Source organism: Panthera leo, chromosome F3, assembly GCF_018350215.1.
Source record: "Panthera leo isolate Ple1 chromosome F3, P.leo_Ple1_pat1.1, whole genome shotgun sequence".
In the NCBI taxonomy this organism is placed as follows: Eukaryota; Metazoa; Chordata; class Mammalia; order Carnivora; family Felidae; genus Panthera; species Panthera leo.
The window spans coordinates 40,723,246-40,740,454 of record NC_056696.1 but is presented as its reverse complement, the minus strand read 5'-3'; the positions used below and the strand labels follow the sequence as shown (position 1 = coordinate 40,740,454).

The 17,209-nt window shown below is 40.2% G+C and overlaps 1 protein-coding gene across 2 annotated transcripts in view; it reads right to left on the bottom strand.

The window, feature by feature from the left end:
- Positions 1-17,209, bottom strand: part of IPO9 (importin 9) — a 53,683-nt gene that overhangs the window by 15,719 nt on the left and 20,755 nt on the right. Inside the window, exons 4-14 of one of the 2 annotated variants that reach the window (XM_042924889.1) lie at positions 16,883-17,084; positions 12,273-12,361; positions 11,383-11,469; positions 10,710-10,829; positions 10,495-10,595; positions 10,238-10,296; positions 9,510-9,661; positions 8,365-8,463; positions 7,366-7,472; positions 6,649-6,788; positions 4,064-4,223 (exon numbers count right to left, since the gene is read on the bottom strand). In XM_042924889.1, coding sequence (XP_042780823.1) covers positions 4,064-4,223; positions 6,649-6,788; positions 7,366-7,472; positions 8,365-8,463; positions 9,510-9,661; positions 10,238-10,296; positions 10,495-10,595; positions 10,710-10,829; positions 11,383-11,469; positions 12,273-12,361; positions 16,883-17,084 — 1,316 coding nt within the window. Of the gene's footprint in view, positions 1-4,063; positions 4,224-6,648; positions 6,789-7,365; positions 7,473-8,364; positions 8,464-9,509; positions 9,662-10,237; positions 10,297-10,494; positions 10,596-10,709; positions 10,830-11,382; positions 11,470-12,272; positions 12,362-16,504; positions 16,603-16,882; positions 17,085-17,209 lie in introns of those variants that run through there. The other variant, XM_042924890.1, reaches the window with a different exon arrangement.

The following is a 17,209-nucleotide window of genomic DNA, read 5'->3' as shown; positions in this document are numbered from 1 at the left end:
TGCTGCATCCCATAAGTTTTGGTATGTTATATTTCCATTTTTGTTTGTTTCAAGACAGTTTTCTATTTTTCTATTTCTTCTTTCCATGGATTGTTTAAGAGTGTGTGGTTATTTTTCATGTATTTGTGAATTTTCCAGTTTTCCTCCTGTAACTGATTTCTAGTGTCATTTCACTGTGATTGGAAAAGATAGTTTTCGTAGGACTTGTTTTGTGACCTAACACATGACTTTTCCTGGAGAATGTTCCATGCATGCTTGAGAAGAACGTGTATTCTGCTGCTGTTGGACAGAGCACTCTGTATATATCTATTAGGTGCCTGTAGTCAAAAGTATAAAGGCCAATATCTCCTTACTGATTTGTTTGGATGATTTATCCATTGTTGAAAGTGGGGTACTGAAGTCCCCTATGATTACTATATTATTGTCTGTTTCTCCCCACCCGCCCCCCTCTTTTTTAAAATTTTATGAGAGAGACAGAGCAAGAGAGAGAGCACATACACATGTTAGCAGGGAAGAGGGACAGAGGGAGAGGGAGAGGCAGGAAGAGGGAGAAGGGGAGAAGGGGAGAAGGAGAGAAGGAGAGAAGGAGAGAAGGAGAGAAGAAGAGAGGGAGAGATGGAGAGAGGGAGAGAGGGAGAGACGGAGAGAGAGAGAGGGAGAGGGAGAGAGGGAGAGGGAGAGGGAGAGGGAGAGGGAGAGGGAGAGGGAGAGAGGGAGAGAGGGAGAGAGGGAGAGAGGGAGAGAGGGAGAGAGGGAGAGAGGGAGAGAGGGAGAGAGGGAGAGAGGGAGAGAGGGAGAGAGGGAGAGAGGGAGAGAGGGAGAGAGAGAGAAACACCCCAAGCAGGCTCCGTGCTGTCAGTGTGGAGCCTGACACAGGGTTCAATGTGGGGCTTGATCCCATGACTCTGAGATCATGACCTGAGCTGACTGAGGCACCCAGGTGCCCCTATTTCTCCCTTCAGACGTTAGTATTTGCTTAATATATTTAGGTGCTCCAATGTCAAATGTACATATATTTGTTATATCTTGATGAATTGACTCCTTTATCATTACATAACAATATTTTTTGGTCTCTTGTACAGCTTTTGAGCTAAAGTCTATTTTATCTGATAAAAATACAGCTACCCTTGCTTTCTTTTGGTTTCTATTTGCATGGAATAGTTTTTCCATCCCCTCACTTTGAGCATATGTGTCTTGAAGGGAGTCTCTTGTGGGTAGTATATAAATTGGGTCTTTTTAAAAATCCATTCAGCTACTCTGGACTTTTGATTAGAGATTTAAATCCACTTACATTGAAAGTAATTTTTGATAAGTAAAGACTTACTAATGCCACTTTATTATTTCCTCTTCTGTAGTTTCCTTGTTCCTTTCTTCCTCTCTTGCTGTCTTCCTTTGTGAATTTATGATTTCCCATAGTGGAATGTTTTGATTCTGTTGTCTATTGTAGATTTTTGCTTTGTGGTTATTCTAAGGCTTACATAAAACATTTATAGATATAACCATTTATTTCACAATGGTAACTCTGATTGTATACAAAAGTTCTACCCTTTATTCCCTCTCATGTTTTTGATGTCACAATTTCACTTTTTATAGTGTATATTCACTAACAAGTTATTTAGCTATTTATTTTGTCCTTTAACTTTTAGAGTTAAGTGTTTAACACACCACCAGGTTACAGTATTAGAGCATTCTGAATTTGATTATATATGTATCTTTACCAGTGTGTAGTATATTTCATATTACTAATTTCATTTCAGCTTAAAGAATTCCTTTCAGCACTTCTTGTAAGGTAGGTCTAGTGGTGAAAAATTTCCTCAGCTTTGTTTGAGAGACTTTATCTTGTCTTTGTTCCCAAAGAACATCTTTGCCGCCTATTCTTGGTTGGCAGTTTTTATTTTCAGTACTTTGAATATATCATCCCATTCTCTTCTGGCCTGTGAGGTTTCTACTGCAAAATCAGCCGATAATCTTACGGGGATTCCCTTGTATGAGAGAACATTTTTTTCTCTTTCTACTTTAAAATCCACTTGATTTTAGACAGTTTTATTATAATGTATATTGGAGATCACTTTAAACTGAAATTTTGGGGTGAAATATTAGCTTCATGAACTTGGATGTATACTTTCTCCTCAGATTTGGAAAGTTCTCAGACACTTTTCTTTCTTTCTTTCTTTTTTTTAATGTTTATTTATTTATTTGGAGAAAGACAGAGAAGAAGAGAGAGAATCCCAAGCAGGCTCCATTCTCAGTGCAGAGCCCAATGTGGGTCTTGATCTCACAACCATGAAGTCATGACCTAGGCTGAAATCAAGAGTTTGACGTTTAACCTGTTGAGTGACCCCAGGTGTCCCTCAGACATTATTTCTGTAAGTAAGCTTTCTGCCCCCTTCTACCTCTCCTTCTGGGGCTCCAATTTATTCACAGATTGTTTCTCCTAATGGTATCCCAAAGTTCACATAGGTTTTCTTCATTCTTTTTCATTCTTTATTCTTTGCCCTCCTTGAGTGGGTAATTTGAAGGTCTTGTCTTTTACCTTACAGGTTCTTTCTTTCCTCTGCTTGAGTTGTTCTGCTGTTGATGGCCTCTGTTGCGTTTTTTCTTTCATTCACCGTATTCTTCACCTCCAGAATTTCTGCTTGGTTCTTTTTCATGATTTCTGTCTTTGTTGAACTTCTCATTTTGTTTATGTATTGTTTTTCTGATTTCATCAATTTGTTTTTCTGTTTTCTAATAGCTCACTGAGCTCCTTAAAATAGCTCTTTTGGATTCTTTATCAGGTATATCATAGATTTCTATCTTTGGGGTCAGTTACCAGAAAATTATTGTGTTCCTTTTGTGGTGTCATGTTTCTTTGATTTTTTCATGTTCCTTGAAGTCTTTCTTGTATTGCTGTCTTCACAACTGAAGTAACAGTTACTTCCTCCAGTCTTTATTGACTGACCCCTTCAAAGTGTCCAATCTTGGACTCTTCTGCCCCAGTGGTATGCTGGAATTCCTCTGTTGGACTCCTGAACTTCCACAGAGGTTCCCTCATCCATGAGTGGATTGTCTAAATCTGTGTTCTCCAGGACCACAGCTGAAAGGGAGTGGAGCCAGTTCATGGGCTACTTCAGGGTCCGCATCTGGGATTGAGGTCTGTATTCCTATTATGCAACACACAATTGGGTAAGATTCTCCTGGGTACTTAGTGTGTGGTGCTGGTGATAGAATCCAAGCCAAATGGGGCTGTAGCCATGCCCTCAAAGGCATGGAGCTGTGTCTCAGGCTACAGCCAGGGCTAGGGTTGGTGTATCGGCTGCTGGGGTGTGGGCCCATCCTCTCAAAATGGCTCTCCTTGTTTTTGGATGGCACTGGGGTTTCACAGTCTCCTCTCTGGGTCTCACAGCTCCCACAAAGGCATGTTGTCCACCATGAGATGCCAAGTTATTGTTGTTGAGGGAGAGACACAAGTGAAGGGCGTCTTATTCAGTTATCTGGCTTACATCATTTCCCTTCAATGCTTTCTAAAGACATATATAATGCACAGCATCTCAATCTCTGCTTCGAAAGGTAAGAAGACAGCGCAGATAGGTAGAAGATGAATTTTGTACTTTTAGGATTTTAGGTAGTTTTTAGGATTCAACTGAGACTTTTAAGTTTGGACTTTAATATGTTTGTTAAAGCAACAATGCTCCATCTGATCTTGGTAGGAATATAAATAAATGACTAGCTGAGCAACTAGTATACTGGCTGTGAAAAAGAGGTAAAATTGGGAAGAAAGAAGCAGTGTTTCTAGGCTACGTTATCCCAAACTTAACTTCGAATACAGAGAAATCAATCAACAAAATGACCTGGCTCTAATCCTACTTCTATAATTCTTTAATGTGCAATCCTATGCATGTTATTTATCTCTCGATGCCACGTTCCTGATATGGTTTCTTTCCCTCTCCACTCACCATTTTGTAGGAGATCTTCATCAGAAATTTCTAAGCAACATAATCTACTGGTCAAATGGTGTTTGGGACTTGTACTTTGAGTAATTTTCTCTTAAGTAGCTCGTAACACCCTAAGGTGGTGTACTCACCCCCAGATGGCTCTCACAGCAGATATTCGAACAGATGGGGGTTGCGTCTCATGAAGACCACTAACTGTTGCCTGTAGAAACTGCTGGATCAATTCAGGAGACATAGCAACAGTGAACCGACTGGCAGCCCAAAGTGCCCGGCCCAAGAGAAAAGGAGACACTGGGAGGAAGAGAGACCAATTAGGGGTTGAACAATAAAAAGGTTCTGTTACTTGCCCTTTCTCCTTCCCACCTCCATCCTCAACTTGTCACAGTAACTGGATACTACATAATATATACAACTTACTTAAGGAAAAAGCATGACCTTATAAGATAAAAGCAAATATATGACCTTCGGTACAGAATCATTTTCCCAGTTTCACTTTGCACTATTTGCAAAGTAGATATTGAATATTCTTAGGCTAAAAAGACTTACCTCCCTCATTCCCATCCCTAGCTCTCATTATCCTTTACCTGCACTACTAGTTAGTCCTCTAAATGTCTTCTCCGTTGCCAGTTGTTCCTACTCTTGGACCATCGTTGGAACTTTGTAAATCATAGTTCTGTCATTATTTAGTATCTATCAATAAATTCCATAGTCTACCAAATAAAGACCATTTGAGTTAAGCCTTATATTCAACACCCCCTGAGGTCAATGACTAGCATTACCTGTGATTTCCCTTTATGCCTTCTAAACTCAACCATACACCCCTCCCAGCAACTCACATCTTACTTTGCCATTTCTGTGCTTTGTATATAGGCCAACACATTCACTGCTACTTGCAAAACCGAACTGACTTCTTGGGCTAAAGTAATCCTAACTAGCTCTGTGCTGCTGTAATCCTATGTCTTTAGCTTTCTTACATGTAGCATATTTTGTTGGATATTCCAGCCACCAGTGTAAGGACTACTACCCCCCCACCCCCACCCCTGCCCCCGCTTACTATAACCTGCCTGATGACAGGGACTATACTTACTCAGCTTGTCACAGGGCTTAACTTAGTTACTTGTAAACATGTAGTTGATGAGAATTATTGAGCAGAACCTAACAGCCTGTGCCATTCATATAATTTAAAATACATACTAATTTATGTAATACAGAGTAGCAGCTCTCAAAGTATGGTCTAGGGGTTCTTGGGAGGCCCAAAAGTTAAAACTTTCATAGTGATATCAAGACATTATCCATCTTTTTCACTCTCACTCTTTCTCAAGTGTACAGTGGAGTTTTCCAGAGGTCATCTGATGTGCTGACACCACAGCTCTGACAGCTAATGAAATGTATGCTTGCAATTCCTGTGTTTTAGAAACTTCTCAGTTTTAATTTTTAATATGTTAAATATTGACACAGAAAATTCACACAAAAATCTCTTTCGGACCGCTGATAATTTTTAAGAGAGCAAAGAGGTCCTGACACCAGAAAGCTTGAGAATGGCTGGTGTAGAAAAGTTTTTAACTGTAGGCAGGACAACTGTCTCAACTGTAAATATTCTCAAGTCTCCACGAATTTTTGAAGGTTCTTTACCAGGGTAAATTCTATAAAAAATATGTTGATGGATTTGAGAACTTTGAACACTTTCATTCAACACATAATTATGAAATGTCTATTATATGCAAAGCATTAAGGGATACAAACATGTATTAGACATGATTTCTATTTTCAGACACCTTATATTCTAGTATGAAAAAAGAAAACATATTCACCAGGGTAAGTTAAGTATAGAGTGAAAAAGGATATTCCCAATGGGTCTGAGCTCTGGATGTTCAACCACTTTAATTCTGTGATTCAGAGAATGGAGGTGATGCCACACATATCTTATAATAGATTACCTATTTAGAGTCAGAGTAGAATGCTTTCAAATGGCTTCAGCTACTCAAACGGCCAGCCTATGAGTGAGAGGCAAGTGAACGGATTGAGAATAGAGCAAACGATGCCACATGTCCCGTGATTTACGTATTTGGACAAAGCAAAGATGACCTTTTGTAATGGGGGAAGTCTCTAAGGATCAGAATAAGGCATGGCATAGGCAGAAACAATGTAGCTGAAGATGGCAAAGAGAGAAATGATGATTCTTAATCACTGCTCTACATTGCTGGAGAAACAAATCTAATATAGTAGAGCCTACTTTTTTTTTTTAAAGGCAAGTAGCTAACATGAACATGAGAAGGGAACATTCTAATTATCTGGATATTGGCCAAGAATAAAGTTTGAGAAAAAAGACAGGAAACAAACAGGAAGAATGACACTGACATAAACTGTCTAAAGGTAGTTTGGACTTAATAATGACAGAACTCAAGCCAAAGTCCTAAGGTACAGCAACCAAATCTGCATCCTATTCAAATGCCAAAACCATCCATAAATGTGAGCACAGATTTGGAAGGGAAGTAAACAGAGTGGAAAAATTATGAATGTGGCAATATTAGTATCTTTGTTGGTAAAGCTTGAGCCACGGTCTCTAGGCTGTGTTAGAAGTTTAGATGAGTTCAAGCTCTAGGGTGGAAAGAATTTTCCACCCTAAGGACACATGAATATCTGGCCTACCTATCTAAATGAACAATATAACTGAGTTGATGACAGGCGTGAATCCTGGCATTGTACTAAAATGTACCTGAGAGGTTGAGGTCTGCAAGGATGACATTGGTCAGGAACCCATGCATGTCAAAATGGATCCTGCCATTCTTCACACTGTCAGTGATGATGGACTTCACCGAGCCAAGGGCAAGCATGCACGCCTCATGTATCTTCCACCTGCAAAAGTGATACCATAGCCTGGTAAAACAAACTACACTGCCAAAAAGACATCTGAAGGAAGTAGAAACATGAATGGGCAGTCCAGCACAATCTGACCCAAAAGGGACATTAATCTGCCCTTCTAATCTAAACCTACAGCTGAAAACAGGGAAATTTAATAACAGATTTTTCTAATTAAAATCAAAGTAAAGGTCCTTCCCTTCAAGGCTTTCGGAATCAAGGGGTACAATAAAAGCATCTTAACCAATTATTTTAAGGTTGGGAGGATGGCTTTAAAACACATGATTCAGAGCCAAAGCATAAGAGACTGTTAAAAACTGAGAACAAACTGAGGGTTGATGGGGGGTGGGAGGGAGGGCAGGGTGGGTGATGGGTATTGAGGAGGGCACCTTTTGGGATAAGCACTGGGTGTTGTATGGAAACCAATTTGACAGTAAATTTCATATATTAAAAAAATAAAAAATAAATAAAATAAAATAAAATAAAATAAAACACATGATTCAAAGCAACGATCTGCCTCAGATCTGATGCCCAGAACATGTCCCTAAGTTAAGTATCAGTTGCTCACTCTTACCAGTGTTCGGTGCCGCTGTTTTTGGTTTGCTCAGCCTCTTGTAAGTGCCGGGTGGCTGCAGCAGCCAGGGCCGCTGCACTCTCATTCTGGAAATCAGTGGCCACAGCCTAGGGAGAGAGGGGAGGGCTAATAAACCTATCTGTGCAATTAAACCCATCTTAATTGCAAACTGCAAATTTAATTGCAAACTCAATGGTTCACGCTCATTCACACATACATGCCAAGTCCCAATTAGGCATATTAAAAATATAACCCTTACTAGTTCAGGGTCTTTAATGGAATTAAAGTAGTATTTCTGCCGTGCCTAGGCTTGCAAAGCTAACAAAATGTAAAGCTCTCTGGCTATATTGAGCAGAGTATAAGTGAGCAATGATTAATTCAGCTTCGAATGAAGCTTATTTATTTATTCTGGGAGCTTGACTGTAGAAATAAAAGGCTAATCTACGAACTGAAACTTAGTTGTGATCTTTCATAGGTGCCTTAGAAATACTAAAGGTTAATGAGAAGTGAGTTCGCTAATAATGAGAACCTCTCACCCAACAGAACACAAGAGGCAGTTTCTTCATACGACTTCGACCCAGAGACAATTCTATGCTCTAGTGAGAGCCAAAGAAAACAGCAGATGTTTGTTTGGATGTTCATCTCTCCGTAATCTAATTTTTTAAAAATGTTTGCCAACATCTGGTTTATGCTACAGATTCTGGCTTAAGAGTGAATTAAACTGAATGTTCCTGATTCAATTACCCTTATTAGAACACTTTATCCTCTGCACAATTTTTACATCTAATATTTACTTGTAAACCAAAACCAGCAGGAATGACTTTGGAATTCCCGAGTCTCAAACTTCATTTGAGAAGCTCTTTTATTATCCTCAAAGAAGTCTAAGATAAAGTCACTCAATAACACTGCTCAACTTGGGTTAGTTGTCTACAAAGAAGAGGGAACGTTCAAGTGATTGGTTAGGATATTCTGGTTCAAGTATCAAGGGAACCCACTTACAAGCAATAGGTCTTGAGCTGCAATCCTAACAGTGTAGGAGAAAGTATCATCATCTTCATCTTCAACAAACTGTTGGGGGTTGGCTGTCCATACTTTAATCTGAAAGGATGATGCAGTTAGGCCTTTGTGAGGTTGCCAATCTGGTTCATATGTTCCCTTTTTTCATCCACACACCCAGAAGATTTCAACCTTTTGTTTTCATTTATTATTATTTTTTAAAGATTTTATTTTTAAGCAATCTCTACATATAACGTAGGGCTTGAACTCACAACCGCGAGACCAAGTGTCACACGCTCCACTGACTGAGCCAGCCAGGCACCCTCTTTTGTTTTTATCTTGAACGGAACTCTAGCCTCAGTCTTTTCTCTTTGATGTAGAGAAGTAAATCCTTTACCAAGGCAAGTAACAAAAGTTACTCTCTCTAGTAGACACTGAGCTGATTACTAGTTCTCTGCTACTTTTAACCAGCTTTCACTTTCTGATAGATCAACTTGGAATATATTTGACTATATTAGGTCTGATGGAATATTTAATGTGAAAATTATGTCGATTCTTGTGTTATTTATATAAGAGAGGCATTATCTTATTTTTTTAATGCTCCTTTCTAGTCTACTGACCCAACAACCAGGCTAATGATCTCTATATGTCAGTATTTATAGAGAAGGAATAGATTCTTCCAGAAACCAGGGTCTTTGGTTAGTGGCAGTATGGAAGCAAAAGTAAAAGTATTCTCAAAGTCCAATTATCTAATATAGGAGTTAATAAAACCACAGAACCCAGAGATTTCCTAGAGGGGCACCTGGGTGGCTCAGTCAGTTGAGCATCTGACTTCGGCTCAGATCATGATCTTACGGTTTGTGAGTTTGAGGCCCACATTGGGCTCTGTGCTGGCAGTGCAGAGCCTGCTTGGGATTCTTTCTCTCTCTGCCCCTCCCCTGCTTGCATGTGCACCTGCGTGCACTCTCTCTCTCTCTTGCAGAAATAAACAAATATTAAAAAAAAAAAAAAGCTTTCCTAGAACTTCACATGAAGTTATTCTTCTAGTGTCTATTTTTAGAAATAAAACTGTTCACTTGACCTAGATCTCACATTCAAGTTGCACTTTCTAAAAAGAAGCTGGTAACTGTCTCCCAAATATCATTTACCTGTTCCTCAGTGATTTGCATGTACAGGATTATATAGTAAATCAACTCAGGCAAGGCTTTCTTAACAGTGCTTTTGAATTTGCTATTTTCTAGGAGAGCATGGACAAACTCAAAAATGCTAAAGACGAGATTTTCAAAGCCCAGGACTTCACCTACAGGAAATACACAAGAGAAGATTTTAATGACAAGCAAACAAAAGGACAGCATGTATGCTGGAAATGAACTACATTATCTTGGTAAATTAATGAATATTTACAGTCCTTGCTAATTTTTATTCCCAAGGGAACAAAGAGGGACGCTAAGGAGTCAAAGAAAGGAACTTTGAGAATATCAAAGATTCTTTGGTTTCTTAAGCAAAAGAATCAGAAACACTGAATATATTTTCCAGCATGTCTATTTTTGATTTGAAACACTTAAAAAATATTAAAACAGAAATGAAAATATCATCTGCCACAAAGAAGTAGGCTGGATTAGATGGCCTTTAAGGTATCTCTTCTAAATCAGAAATTCTATTTTATGAGATTTATGCAAATGCCTTTGAGGAACAGATTAAAGATTTTCAATGTCTCATTTCCCCACATCTAATACACTCCAAGGAAACTCAACTAGAAAACTTACGAGAGTGAAGCCTCTACGTTACCGCTATTATCTGTCTCTGGCTTTTTTCCTTTCCTAGAGCCCTTTCCTCACCGAGTGGTGTATCTGTTAAGATCAGATAAACTACATACCATCAGAATCCACAGGATCTTCTACTTCTTCTGTGTAATTTACTTCTGTCCTCACATAAGTATGATGAAGAGTAAAGAAATAGAATTTGGAGTCTGCTTTACATATATTCTACAAGAGAATGTTACACATTCCAACACTAAGAGCAGATACTTTAAAAAAGTCATTTAAAAAAGTGGAGTCACATGAATGCAAGACCCAGTGCTAGATTCCTGACTACAGGTGGTAGCAGGTCCCTCAGGCTCTCTGAAAAGGATATAAAGCTGCACTCTCAGTTAGGGTGTTCCAGACAATAGGCAGAATCTGTTGCATGGAAGACACCATGTGCTTTGGGAAGTTTTTCACCAGGGCTGTCACCGCCTGAGAAATTACAGAGAAAAAAGACCTGAGAGTTACAAGTGATGGAGGAGAAAAACCAATGATTTCAGACCATCCTCTAAAACTCCAAGTACCTCAATGGTAGTAAATATTTACCTTTAGGACTTCCATCTTAAACCCACTGTCAGATGTGGGGCCATCTGGTATCTGGAGGGCCTGAACAAAGGCCTCTGTGAACTGCTGCACCACAGGAAAGATCAGAACTTTGGCTGCACCCTGGTAACAAACCACAGTCAATATTGAACATACTTATAAATCAATGGCTTCAATGCACATATCAAACACCAACATCTGAGGCATCGAAAGATTTCTCTGGGTTCAGGTTCCAATCAGAAAAGTACAGCTATCAAGTCACTGGAAGTGCTACCCAAGATTTCATATTTCCTTCTCTAACACCTGCACTTCCTCACCACGGCCTTCTTAAAAGTTATTGTACAAGACCAACTTTTCAAAACTACTTTGGAATGACAGGGATTGGTGTTTTTCAGCTAGCTTTGTCTCATGTGAGACCAAAAAAAAGGCTGTAAAAGAGTAGTCAAGTTCTGGGTGATGATTAATATGAAAAGATGCAGGACAAGGTGTCAGAAGAAATAAGGCTCAAATGAAAGGAAACTAAATTATATACAAATGTAATCAAAATGTTAAATGCAACCACAATTAGCACGCATTCTGGTACTCTTGAAATGAAATCAGTCACTGCTGTGCCTCCAACAGAAGGCATAAAGATTTTTAAGCATGAAGTCTGTTAGTGACCAAAAGGCTTCCTTACCTTTTCCAATTCCTCCATGTTACAGATCATATGGGCACAAGTGGTAAAAATCTCCACAGCTCGGGAACGGGTTCGAATACCATACACCTGGGAAGAGTTACAGCAGAGCCCTGAGATAGGTATGTCTGTGTCTATGTTTGCATATCTGGGGTCAGAAGAAAAACTAGGACTTCTCAATCTGACACGGGACTGGATTCCTAGAGAGATCGGAAACACCATCCACTCATATCCAGCAGATACGGATATTCTCTGTAATTCAGAGAATAAAAGCCAGCAGAACGTTAGAACTCACTGGAATTAGCCTATATATGTAGGCCTCTGTGGTCTGATTTTATTAAAAATACTAGGCTTGGCACTGCTTGAAATCTCAACACAGTCAACGTATTTCTTTCAAAAGATAGACCCTTGACTGGGGGCAGAGTGAAGTAGGGAGGTTAAAACATTACCCACTGGGCACTCATAGTTTATTGTGAATGAGTCACCATTTGTATATACGTAATCACATATACAGTATATTATAAACCTATTATGGGCAATGCAGTGATAGACCGCTTCCACACAGTTGACTGAGGTGCCGTAACGAGGCGGGATGCCGTAAGGAGAGGATAGAGAGAGCACAAAGCACTAGGTGCTCAGGGGATGCAGGGTGCCAGGAGCTATGAGATCATAATGTGAAGAAACAATGCAGCTCTCTCACTCCCTTATCAAAGGCTGGCCCCTGCAGTTATATGTGAAGGTTCTAAGGTTAACCCAGATTCAGATCTCTGTCCGTTCTGGTCTTTAGGTGTGGGGATCGCCGCAAATATAACAGTCTCCCACACGAGATGTGGAGGCTGACCAGAACCCAAGCAGCTCTTACTTGCTGTGATCCTGGAGCTGAGATTGCATACCTCGGCCATAGTGAAGATCTTATACATCTCTGGGAGAATGACAGGAGCAACAAGTGGCATCTGTGTGTCTGTTACTTCTCGAGTGAATTCTACAAAGAAAAACGGAGTACTATAAAAAATACTGCTTTATAAATATGGAAGTGGGAAAATTTTCACACTGCTTCTAAGTGGCAGTTCCCAAGCAGATAGCGTACAGGTAAAGACACAGGCCTGGTGGTCTTATTCTGGGGAAGGAACAGTAGCAAGAGTTATTATTTGTTAGAAAGGGAAAGAGAATAGCACAAAGCTACAGGAAAATATGTAAGATTGAGAAAAAAACCTTTATATAAACACTGAAAGAAAATCTCTAAGAGCTGCATAAAAGTCCTTGTAAGGGGCGCCTGGGTGGCGCAGTCGGTTAAGCGTCCGACTTCAGCCAGGTCACGATCTCGCAGTCCGTGAGTTCGAGCCCCGCGTCGGGCTCTGGGCTGACGGCTCAGAGCCTGGAGCCTGCTTCGGATTCTGTGTCTCCCTCTCTCTCTGCCCCTCCCCCGTTCATGCTCTGTCTCTGTCTCAAAAATAAATAAACGTTAAAAAAAATTTAAAAAAAAAAAAAAAAAAAAGTCCTTGTAAGGTCACCTTAGGAAAATCCTGTATTAGTCTAATTTATGCCTGATTGTCAACATCCAGATGCACTTTAAGGTGTCTTACATTTGATTCCATTTTTAAAAAAAAATTTTTTTAAACATTTATTCATTTTGGAGAGTGAGAGAGACATAGCACGAGTGGAGGAGGGGCAGAGAGAGACGGAGACACAGAATCCGAAGCAGCTCCAGGGTGTGAGCTGTCAGCCCAGGGCCTGATGCGGGGCTCGAACTCACGGACTGTCAGATCATGACCTGAGCCGAAGTCGGATGCTCAACCGACTGAGCCACCCAGGCGTCCCTTTTTGGTTCCATTTTTAATACTCTCCCTTGGTGAGTTGTTTTGATCCGCATAATAAAACATATGCAGGCTTACTCGGCTTCAACTCCACTCTGTATATGTTATTCTTCCCAGTGAATGACATTTATTGACCTAGAAGCCAGAGGTTGCTGCTCATTGGAAGAGAAAGGATTTCCACCATACGAATGTGGCAAAAAGCAACCTATATATGAAATGAGACTTGAAGAAGGTGAGGGAAATAGAGGTTGTGTCTTTCTCTTCACTTTCTGCACAAGGCACTGGGAAAGTATGAAGGACCGTGGGTCTCATGTTACTAAAACTGAAATAAATACAAGCCCCGGGGTTCCAGTGTTTGTTCACTTTTTCTGCTGCTTTTCCTGGCAATTCCCCATTATCACTATAGAAATGGAGCTAGTGAACTGGGACATTTTTCAGGAGAATCTGCAACTAGAAATGCATGTTGGCACTTTCAAGGTTAATATACCCCCCAAATTTTGGGCAATTATCAATCGCCAGAAGTCATATGAAGATCATGTATTCAAGACTGAGTCTTCTTTACTAGCTTGGTTTCCTCCTAAAGAATAAATTTTGAGCTCTGAATAAAATGAATGTTCTATTTTCTTTAGAAATCCAAAGAAATTAGTCCAAACAAATGTGATGAATAGCATATTAATGAAAACAAATTTTATGGAAAATGTAGTTTAATTTAATCCTACTAATAAATTGCTTAATCACATTTTTTTGCTCTCCTATAAAATCATTCCTAGTAGTCTCAGTTAACACTTTAAATTTTTTTTTTTAATGTTCATTCATTTTTGAGAGAGACAGAGACAGAATGCAAGTGGGTTAGAGGCAGAGAGGGAGACACAGAATCTGAAGCAGGCTCCAGGCTCTGAGCTGTCAGCACAGAGCCTGACGTGGGGCTCAAACTCATGAACTGTGAGATCATGACCCAAGTCAAATTCTGATGCTTAACCGACTGAGCCACCCAGGTGCTCCCCAAATAAGTTTTCTGAGGTCACTCAGCAAGTTAGAAAAGGGATAAGACACCGGGAAGATCTCAATCTCCAAACTTCTTTGAGATTGAAGAAAAAGCTGTAGCTGTGGTCAAATATATTTAAAAAAAATTTTTTTTAATTGTTCATTTATTATTGAGAGACAGAGAAAGAGCATGAGCATGGGGGGGGGGGGGGGCATAGAGAGAAGACACAGAATCTGAAGCAGGATCCAGGCTCCGAGCTGTTAGCACAGAGCCTGACGTGGGGCTCAAACTCACTGCGAGATCATGACCTGAGCCGAAGTCGGATGCTTAACCGACTGAGCCACCCAGATGCCCCTGTGGTCAAATATTTCAATCCTTAGCTGCTATGTTTGCATTTCCTTTACACCATTAGTGTTAGTTACTTTTCATTTAAAAATAGATAAGCTTAATGAAAAGCTTATTAAAGGGAGACTGGTATAGTACCTTTTTTTTTTAATGTTTTTTAAATTTTATTTTTGAAAGACAGAGACAGAGAACGTGCGCACGCGCGTGTGAGCGAGCAGGGGAGGGGTAAAGAGAGAGGGAGACAGAGGATCCGAAGCGGGCTCTGTGCTGACAGCAGACAGCCCAACATGGGGCTCAAAATCCTGAACTGCGAGATCATGATCTGAGCTGAAGCTGGATGTTTAACCAACTGAGGCACCCAGGTGTCCTGAGACTGGTATAGTATCTTAAAAAACACTGAAGAGAATCAGTCCCATTTTCCTACGGTCTCCTGTTCACACACCAATGTCCTGCTGTCTTCACGCATGCCTGAGTTGCTGTTGTTGGAACACAGTCTATTCTTGTTTGAAAATACGTGAAGCAGCTATCTGGGAATGGAGGTTGGCAGCTATCCATCTCATGTCTGCTGACTCCAATAGAAAACAATACACATTTCCCGCATAGTTCTTTCCCTGTGGCTGACAGAAAAGTGATCTCACTGAACAGTGATTTCCTTAGTCAAGCACAATGATGGTTCTACAGTATCCCATGATAAATGTACAACCGCCTCTCTCCTCTAGATTTTTTAAAAAGCTGAACTTTGTGTTGGAAGACTGGAGGGGAACATGCCTTTTTCTCTTAGTAGAAAACATAGCTGTTAACTGATATTCTGGCACCATGAAGTTTTAAAGAATCCTAGAAGGTTAATTCCATGGAAAGGAGTATATATGAAGTCACCTGAATAATGAGTCATACAAGAGAAGCAAGGGAAATAATAAGCAGGGAAGTGAAAATCTGAGCGAGGAATGTTTTGAATATAGTGGGCAGTTGAAAAAGGGAGCGAAGACGTGGGAAGAGGAGGTCTGAAACAAAAGGGGATGAGGAATTTGCTTTTGGACAGAGAATTGCTATTATTTACCATGAACAGAACATGAACTAGTAAAACTGGGACTAGATGCCACATTCAATAAACTGAGAGTCAAGAAAAGTAGAAATGGTATTCATAACTAGGTAAGAATACAGTTCCGGTAAGTTAGCAGGTCACAGAGAAAGAAAGAAGATATGGGCAGACATTTCACAAGCCTGTCTGAGCAGAGGGGAAATATGATTTCCAAAAGACCAACAGAAGGTTGCTAATGTCCAGGAAAGGATTCCTTGAAGGCAAAACAGAGTAGTGACTTCCTCTAGGGGGACAGGAATTAGAGAAGAACTCGCAAAGCTGGGAAACTCAGACCATACCTGTATGGCAACAGGTTCTGTGAGGGATTAATAGATTAATCAAGCTTAGACAAGATATCCACCAAATCTGCTTGGATTAAAGTATTTTTCTTCAAGTATTTTTATCACCTTCTTAGAACAGAAAGAAAGAAAAGATACCAAACACTTGGTCTAAGCTGACCAAGTGAAAGTCAGAATCATATATTGTTTTTATCTTCTTTGTTATATTCCTATAAAGAATGCTATTTGACTATTCTTAACTTTGCCTTAGTTGAACTAAGTAGAAAATGAGTATAATAATGATAATGATCATAATGGCTAAAATTTACTGAGTGCTTACTAGTTCCAAGTCAGTTATTAAATTTTTTTTTTAATGTTTTTATTTATTTTTGAGACAGAGCATGAGCAGGGGAGGGGCAGAGAGAGAGGGAGACACAGAATCCGAAGCAGGCTCCAGGCTCTGAGCTGTCAGCACAGAGCCTGACACGGGGCTTGAACTCACAGATTGTGAGATCATGACCTGAGCTGAAGTCGGACGCTTAACTGACTGAGCCACCCAGGTGCCCCCCAAGTCAGTTATTACACGAAACACTTTATGTAGATTTATTGGCTCATTTAAACTTACCAAAAGACCGTGTGAGGTAAACACTGTTATTATCTTCATTTTATATACAAGAAAACTGACTCTCAGGAGACTAAGTAACTTGGGTCAAGGTAAAACCAGAATATGAACTGAAATCTGAATCCTCAACTACTATGCTATTACTCTATCCTCAAGGGCTAAGGTTTCATAGTAGTAGAAATAGTAAACCCACGTGATTCCCTGGAAAGAGTCAAGGGAGCAGGAAGATAGATAGACATGGGGATAAAAACTAGGAGGGAGGAGGAGCATCAGGTAGAGCTATAAATTTCAGTTCTTACTGGTCAGAGCCATTCTGTCACGTAACCTCTTGTAAGTGTTCTTGGGATCCAAGTACCAATACCAGGGAATAGCTTCTAATACCTGTCAGCACTCGCATGGCTCCATGGACTGCATTTAAATCTCCGCTCACCAACATCTCCATGAGCAGGTTGAAGAGCTGGGGCCAGGCTTCGGGCCAGTCCCAGTGGGCAATGGCTGACACCGCATAGGCCACACTGGAGCGCACCTTACTTATTGATTCTCTCAACCCATTGGGCAATAGCTCCCGGATAACAATTTTTGCCTGCAGAGGAGAAAAGCCCACCTGTCATTAGACCAGGTTATAAGTGACTGGTAGAGTCCCATCCAGTTTATGTGTTGAAAAGCAACGCACACAAGGTATCGTATATCTATCAAAAATTCCGATAC